Raw genomic sequence first — 8,812 nt, forward strand, 5'->3', positions numbered from 1 at the left:
TATTTTGTCAAGATTTTCCCCCTTAACAGAATTACTAAGTGCCCATGGAGCTTGTCAGGTATCACTGACAGATACTTGTTTTTCAGGCAGAAAAAATAATCACTTAGCATCTAAAAGCCCCCTCTGTTAGTATATCTACAGAAGTAAAAAACAACCTGGGAATTCAGACATCATAGCTCAAGAGAACTGAACACCACAGTTGTAGCAAAGCTGCTGTGTGAGAATTCCAGCTGAGCTTTTTCTACATTTCCCCACCCCACTAAAGACACAGACAAAATACTTAAAGTGGAACTAATTTATTAAGTTGAAGACAAGTTATTACTTTCTGAAAGATTACTGCAGTAGGAAAGCATTCTACTAGAGATGACGACAGAACACAATATAGCAGATTCAAATCTACATGCATTTGATTCATCATTACAGGAAAAAACCTCATTTTTCTGCATCCTAGAAAAGACACAGTCAGACTTTAGAAGACTCTGGTGTACATTCAGAACAGTGTACATTAGTCAGAATCTCTCAACAAAAAATCATGTGCTTCAAATTGAAGAGTCTGCAAGTATCTTTTTATCATCTTGTGGGACCCCTAAGCATAATCTCAGCTAGGTCCACAGGCATATGAAATTTAAAAACAAAATCTTAAAAATACTTATTAAAAGCATTATTACAGCACTAGGAACTCAGCCTATGTAAACATGCAACATTTGCATGTTTTAAAATTTTGATCCCCTGGAGCCCAGTTTCAGTTATAGCCGGTCTGAAAACATCTTGCACTTATAAGAAAAGAGCCCCGGTAATAACTCCTTTTAGTCTGGAAGTGAAGTAAAACAAAATTACTAACAAAATAAAAAAAAAATCCCCAAACAAAGTCAACTGTATCTCACTGTCACATTAGGCAGCTTTACAGTCTATAGTAGGAAGTGCTGGCAGATGGGGAAGGACAGTTTCATTCTGAGGCAGCTGTGACACTACTTTCCAATATAATTGGAAAAATGATAGTGAAAATTGAACACACAAAGCCCAATGGCATAGAAATAACCCCATCTTCAAGCTGTGTTGCCCTGATTTTTTAAGATTCTCTAAGCCTTCTGATGTTTACATTGTTCTAATGAACTCTCACACACCTTCTTTATATAACTCATTGTTTTGCATTCTTTCATGGAGGAGAAATTTGACAGACCGTTGTTTGTCCAGCGTCATTGGAGAGGTGGCACTGTCACCCTCCAATCCACTGTAACTTTTGGAAAACTATAGATTTTGGGGTCAGAAAATAAAGGTTCCTTTTTCTTCACCTTGAGAGCAGCAGGGTGCACTTGTGTTCTTTCATATCCTATAGCGACAAAGCTGATGATACTGTATCCTCATCTGCATTCCAGGAAACTATTCCTGTTTCAGCAGTGGGGAAGAGACAGCTTTCCATTCCACATTTAACTCAAAAAACAACAACAACAAAAAAAAAGGCATTTTACTGTATTCTAGTAAGTCAGCAACCACTCATAAGCATGTACAGCTGCTGGCTCAATGAACTTTTACAAACATTGTAGGAAGAGTACACACTTCAGGAGGCAGAAAAAGCATTCTCACTGAAGTTGCTTTAACTACTCTAGTAAAAAGTATATGAAATTAACTGATGCTACATTTATGCATCAATTCAACTCTAGGCAGGTAAAAATGTAATTCTCTGGAAACCTGAACTGAAAATTGAGCAAGTATCACACTCTGCATATTTAGACCTTGTTAAAGCACAAACACTAGTAACCTGCAACTAACAGGCATGCTTCAGAACTTGCTGCAAAATCAGTCTACGGCTTCCAGAGCTTGAGGAGGCCATCTTCACTGTAAGTGGCAATCAGGTTCTGGTGGGGGTGATGAGCAATGCCAATGACATCTTTTTCATGGACCTAGAGAGGAAGCAGAAAGATGCATTAAGAGAGTCTTCCTTCAGCAGATTCAAGAGAAGTATTATCTCCAAAAAACCTAAAGGAAAGCTGGACTGACAGTTAAGGAGGATTTGTGCATAGAGCAAAAGCAGGGGTACACATACCAGCATTTAATTCCAGTCACAACAGTTTCTGTCATGGCAGTTACTTTTTGTAGGGCAAGGGAAGGTTCAGTGAAGGTTTACATCCACTGAAATCCACAAAGTGTTCCTTATCAAATTTAGACATTCAAGCTGGTATTCTTCTTTAAGTTCAATATAAAGCAAATTTAAATTTGATAGCTTTAAATCTGATGGGCTTTTCAGATTCTCCGCCAGCTAGAGCGCAGGTCAAAATATGCTCTCATTTAAGGAAGTCTGAACCAATTCAGTCTTTGCTTGATTGGTAAATACTTCCATAATTTCTACAATTAAATGGTTCTAAAAACTACAAACACATTGTATGGCCAAATTCCTGAAATTCATTTGTTACCAATCATGTTTGCTAGAGATGAAAGCTTGCTTGGTCTGAGAATGGACTTCATAATTAACATTTACATCATCCCTGTGTTTAAAACTCTGGAAAAGATTAGAGCTGAAAACTTACAGTCAGAGTTCTCTCCAGCTTGCCCGTCACTGTGCTGAAGCAGTACAGCACAAAATCTTCACCAACACAGTAGATCCATTCACCACGAGGTGAAAGCGCACAGCAGACAAAGTCACCACCTTCTCTCTTACCAGAGCTAAAACTTCTTACAATCTGTAAAGAAAACAGCAGGATTAAACAGCAGCATATCAATACCATGGCAAAAATATTTAAGAACTAGGTCTGTTCAGAACACAGATCTTTCCATAGCTTCAAGAGCTTTCTGCATTCTATAAACTTGAGTTCAAAATAGTTTGTCATGCAAGCAAACCAGAGAAATCAGGTTTAACCCTGCTAGTAGGTTATTAAGTAGGTTTTCAGCATTCTTGAAATGACAGAGTGACCCAGAAGAATACCAGTAAGACCACATACTTGTCCTTGCATATTCATGATGACAACTGTATTTGATCTGTTGCAAACAACAAAGTGTTCTGGGTTTTTAGGCAGCAGAATGACACTGTTCACAGTAATGTCTGTCCCCGCAGTGCTACCAAGAGACTTGAAGGTGTTGGAGCACTCTGTTGTCTTCACATTCCAAACCTAGTTTAAAAAATAAAATGAAACAAATTAGCTTCAAAAATGAAAAAGCATGACCTGATATGCAATTACTTCAGATAAGGGAATCCCCACATCATAGGACAAGAGGTGTCACAGTCAGTTCAGAGTCCAGAATAAAGCACAAGAGGCAGAAAGCACTGCACTTATGTCCCCATTTCATAAATGTAGCAGAGACACGCTCTGCAAGAGACTGAAAGTAGAGTAACAAATTTCAGCAGTTCTCACACAAATCTACAGCAAAGTTACAAGCACACTCATTACTGCAGATAACCCCAAGTCCTTCTGCAATGACTGCAACAACTGTAACAAAGGAGCTATAAGACAGCAAGAGTCTGAAAGTATTCTTTACAAAGGGTAAATGCCATCTTACCTTCACTGTGCCATCAGAGGATGCACTGATGATATAGTGGCCATCCTGGGTAAAAGTTGCTTCATTGACAAAGGAAGAATGACCACGGAATTCCTTTAGGGTTTTCCCAGATTTTAAACCATGAATCCTGTCAGAAAAGAGGTGGAAATGAGTATGCAAATCCCACTCAGTAACCAAGTAGGTGCAGGTCAGAATTTTGCATTACATAAACAGTAATCAACACTTTCCAGATGCCAAGAACTGTAGGAAAAGGGGTTTGAGGATTCTCTTGCCTATTAAGATTAGAACAGTGTGAGTATTTTTCTGACTATAACTATTCTCACTTCTAATCTATCCTACAATGATACTTACAAAAAAAAAAAAAAAACAGGGGAAAGAGGAAAGAAGAAAGCAAGGTATAGTCACCTAAATAATTTTAACATCTTAACACCTAAAAAATTGTAACTATTGAGCTAACATCATTACCCAACATGTCTTCAGAATAAATGAAGTTCGACCCCTCAAAAGGTGTACAGCTGAAGTACAAAAGGCAAGGGATATAAAAAAATCCCATCCCACCAAAAAACTCCAACCAAATAAAAACAAACAAGCATAATCAAACCAACCCAAAAATATCCTTCCCTATAGCCAAACAGGATTTTCCCCAAGAGAGGCAGTGCCATCTTGAACCCTGGAGATTTTGAAAACACAGCTGGACAAGGCCGGAACAGGCTGCCCAGACTGAAAGGCTGCCTGTGCTTTGAGAAGCATAGTGTACTAGAGACCTCTACAGGCACCTTCTAGATTACACTAACTCATAGTTAAACTGCTTAATTAGAAAAATTGTTTTCTGTTCTCCCACACTGTAGCTCACACCTTCTCAGTTTATTTACCTGATTGTCTGATCAAATGAAGCACTAAGAATTTGACTGCTGTCTTTAGAGAAACTGAGGCATGTAACACCTTTACTGTGAGCTCGTTCAAATCTTCTCAAACACTGACCACTCTGGATTTTCCACACCTGAAAAGGAAATAGCAAGAAAGTGATTACTTTGTTATGAGAACAAATGAGCTTCAACATCAGAACAAATACATATGTTAGATTCATGTTGAATTTTCTCTGAGTTTATGCAGAATGGGAATATTACTGCTACTGCAAACTGATCTTTTTGGTCACCACCTCCCCCAACATACTATACAAAAATATTTGTACCTTGATCTTTCCATCTTGCGCTCCAGTTGCTAGCATTTCTGTATCTCTACTGAAGCACATGCACAGCACTGCATCATCCATCATCATGAAGTTATCTTGTGCCTGATACTTCAGATCCTAAACAAAAGCAGAAGATTCATGAGTCAGAGTAGTGAAATCAATGCAGTATATTTTAAGGCAAAGTGCAAAAGCAGTAACAGTTTTAACTTCAGTTAGGTTTTATAACTTACAAAGCTATGAAGTCTGATTTACAGTAATACAGAGTACTACCACTGTCACCATTTTAACGGCAGCAACAAGAGTGCAATAAAATAAAGAAATCATCACAGAGAAAAATCTATGACAAACCAGACAACTACACCCACGTAACTATTCCAGACTGATATTTCCATCACCTAAACAGACAATCTTCTCAGGTTCACAGTCCCTAAGAAATTAAAACTATCTCAAATAATAGATCCAGGCACTCTGGCACACCAAAGTCACTCTGTGTGAAATAAGGAGTAACTTACCTTCCTAATCTTTCCAGTAGTGAAGTTCCATACTTCAATAAAGCCATCAACTGAGCCAGTAACCAGGTACTGTCCATCAGGAGAAAACCGAGCACACTCGACATGTGACTTCTGCCCAAACTGTTTAGAAAAGAATACAAGCAAAGCTTAATAAGCAATTTAAAAGACTCAACTCATTAAAACAAAACTGCAGTGTCATTCTGATGGTAAAAATACAGTACTTCCTAGAGGTATGTATACACACATTTAATGGTGAAGTACAAAAAAAAACCCTGTCAATACGGAGAGCTGTATTTTTAAAAAATGGTAAGACAAAAAAACCCACCCTCCTTTTGGTCTGGTAATATCCGATGTTACAACAGACCCTGCATGGTTACATCAGGAGCTGAGTTGGTTTCTTTGCATTTTGTTTTTGCAATGAATTCTCTGTTAACAAACACCTTTTTAATTAACATTTATCACAGTCAGACTTTAAAACTTAATTTCTGAAGTTGCTCCATTAGGAGTAATGTTACTCCGGAGTAATTTTTACAGAGAATGTTTCGTTATTTTCAATGTCCAATGTTTTGATTTCTAAATTTTTAAATGCAACTGGCCATGACAACCAAGTACAGAAAAAAGCTTCACTAGCCCAAACAAAAATACAAGATCAACAATGACAAAAAAAATCTAATAAAGCGTTTTTATCAAGTTGTTACTGAGCACCACAAACTTCTTAAGTTGAAGCTCATGGCTTCTGAAAAACAGTTTAAGACACAAGTACTTCCCCGAACAAATAAAGGGGACAATGCCAATACCAGTAAAATGATTGGTTCTGAACTGTGAAGTCAAAGATGCTGTTATCTTAATCACAAACACCATAAGCACCCAATCTTGTTAAAATACCTAATCTCAGACTCCCGATAAGAAAAGCCTTCTGATAAGATAATGCACGGAAAACGGATGAAAACTTACAGGTGGGGGGTCGGAGGGGGAGGGGAACGACTTACAGCAGGGAAAAATAAGCATTCACATGATAAGCCCTCTTATCTCCCAACGTAAAACACGGGAAGGAAAGAGCAGCAGAAACACACAAAAGCAAGCATTACCTTAATATGCCTGCTCAGCTGCGTGGGGAACTTTTCTTCTTCTACGTCTTTCACAGCTGCTTTGCCCCTGAACAAGTCAATGGTCATCCCAGGAGGAAGCAGGCCCTGGTGCTGCTGCCATTTCAGTGCCTTTAGAGGAGATGAAAGCCACACCATTAGCTACCACTTAACACAGATCTACCACTTAGAAACACTGCACCGAGTATTCTGAGCATCTGAAAAGGCTGAAAACACACCAGACCACGTCTGCTACAGAATGTTATTCTCAAAGTGCACACTGTGCTGCATATTTATTCTACTGGAAAAAATCTACTGCTAGCATGATGACTTTCTCTACAGAAAATTCTTCCTACATGTGATTTTTTTTTTAACTATACCACATCAAATTTATTTTAATTTAAGTTTTACTTTTATACTGCTGCAGACTCAACTATATCAGAACTACTTTTATGAAGCAACAATCTAAAGACATAGCTACTAGAACACCTTTCAAGACTCACCTGCCCCAACAGTGCCATCAGACGAGATGGGGGCACCACGCTGACCTCACCAGCCAAAGCTTGTGCAATTGCAGCTCTCCTCTTCTCTTTGCTACTCCCATCTGGGTATGCCTAGAGAAAAATTATTTTCATGAGATTATCATTCTAAATAATTAATTTTTTTCTTTTTCAAAATAGCTCTGTTCTTCTGAAATTAAAACCCCTTCCTTATAAATTTTCTGTTAGGCCTCCAAAAGAACTCTTCTCTTTAATACCAACCTTAAAAACAAAGAATCATCAGGGTGTCCCTTAACTAAGTTAGCCAGTAACCTAACACAGCCTCATAAACACTTTCAGACTGATCTTACCAGTCAGAAAAAATGCCTTGTTTTCACTGTTATTGCATAGCACTACTTCTGTTCACACAACTCGTGTTTTCTTCTGCTGCCTAGGTAACACTGAAAAGGCAAGCTGCAGATATCATCCTGTGGCAGCACACAGGGCCAAATCCCCAAACTCCAAACAGCAGCACAGGTTTGCTCCCTCGTGATTGTCATGCACTACTTCCCAAACACTTCACAGAAGGTGTAAAACCATCAAACTGTGAAACTGCACATTCCCACTCCCCAAACCAAGGAAAAAAAAAAAAACAAAGCCGTGAGCCATCAGCAGCCTGCAATGGTGCTGAGGCTCCTGCAGGAAAGGTCTCTAAAGAAAGGATTAACCAACGTACCTCACGAGGGTCAAAGTAAGATCTGGCCAGAAGGTTTTCGAGGTGGATGTAGCGCTCTGGCTGAGTTTGTTTCAGCATGATCATGGGATCCGTTTGCCTCAGCAGAGACCTGGCAGCACCCAGCTCTCGCAGTTCGATCAACTCCAGCACAACCTGCACCCAGAAACAAATGTCTCCATCAGCAAGGAGTTAGTGAAAAACACACACAGAGCTTTCCACACGGACCACAACAGCCCGCAGGAACCCCGCGCTTGCTCACCTGCTCATAGAGATCGATGAGGGTCTTGTCGGGCAGCTTCAGAGACTGTATGGCCTGCAGCACCGTGTCCCAATGCCCACTGTTGATGTCCGCCACGAAGCTCTCGATGCTGTCCACGGTGTTGAGGGACACGGTGGTCTCCTCCTGCAAGGTGGCGAGCGCCCGGTGGAGACTGTTTTCCTTCAGGTACTGCATGATGAGCCGGATCACGCTGCGGGCGAAACACAGCGCTCGGTCACCGGGGCATTGGACACACGAGCCGCGCTCCCCGGGCACCGTCCGCAACCCTCGGCCCCCCCCACGGCCCCGGGGCCGCCGAGACCGCCGGCTCTCGCCTCCCTTAGCCTGCGCCGCTGGGGCCTGCTTCAGGGCCCGGGCCGCCAAACCGCTCCCTCCCCCCTCCTCCGGCCGCCGCATGGTCCTTCCCCACCGCCCCGCGCCGCCGGTATACGTACTCGGAGGACTCGATTTCGATGGACATCTTGAAGTGCCGCTGCTGCTGGAGCCGCCGCTAGCAGTAGTGGTAGTAGTGGTGTCGCCGCCGCTGCCAGGCCTTCCGCCCGTCCTTCCGCTACGGCTCCGGACGCCACTTCCTCCCGCGGCCCCCACCTCGGAATAAATAACGCATGCGCCCGCCTCCGCCCCGCCCCTGGTGCGGTGACGTCACCCGCCGGGCGGGGCCGCCCGGCGGCGGCGGCGGGGCTGGAGCGCTCCCCGGCGGCGGAGCGACGGCAGCGCAGGGCCGGGCGGGCGCGGGGCCGGGCGGCATGCCGAGCGCGGGTGTCACTGTCCCTGGAGGTGGTTAAGGAAAGACTGGACATGGCTCTTAGTGCTGTGGTCTGGTTGACGAGGTGATGTTTGCTGATGGTTTGGACTCGGTGATCTCAGAGTTTTCTTCCAACCGAATTGATTTTGTGATTCCACCCACTGTCGTTCCTTCATAGGGATCTCAGAAGATTCCCAGTGGTGGGCTGCAGGTCAGGCATTCTGGCAAAGAGACACAGCAGGTCCTTGGCCACGTGTTTCTTTGCATGTGCAGGTGCGCAGGTGCAAGTCC

General features: G+C 42.3%; 1 protein-coding gene across 1 annotated transcript; it reads right to left on the minus strand.

The window, feature by feature from the left end:
• Nucleotides 1-280: 280 nt before the first annotated feature.
• On the minus strand, nt 281-8,370 carry SMU1 (SMU1 DNA replication regulator and spliceosomal factor). Its single transcript, XM_059873792.1, has 12 exons — nt 8,211-8,370; nt 7,756-7,966; nt 7,497-7,649; nt 6,785-6,895; nt 6,285-6,413; nt 5,197-5,316; nt 4,685-4,801; nt 4,365-4,492; nt 3,493-3,619; nt 2,937-3,104; nt 2,526-2,678; nt 281-1,901 (listed from the first exon to the last, which is right to left on the minus strand). The coding sequence occupies exons 1-12, from the start codon at nt 8,234-8,236 to the stop codon at nt 1,803-1,805; spliced, it is 1,542 nt and encodes a 513-aa protein (XP_059729775.1). The 5' UTR covers nt 8,237-8,370; the 3' UTR covers nt 281-1,802.
• Nucleotides 8,371-8,812: the final 442 nt, after the last annotated feature.

This window comes from Haemorhous mexicanus, chromosome Z, assembly GCF_027477595.1.
Source record: "Haemorhous mexicanus isolate bHaeMex1 chromosome Z, bHaeMex1.pri, whole genome shotgun sequence".
NCBI classification, from domain to species: Eukaryota; Metazoa; Chordata; class Aves; order Passeriformes; family Fringillidae; genus Haemorhous; species Haemorhous mexicanus.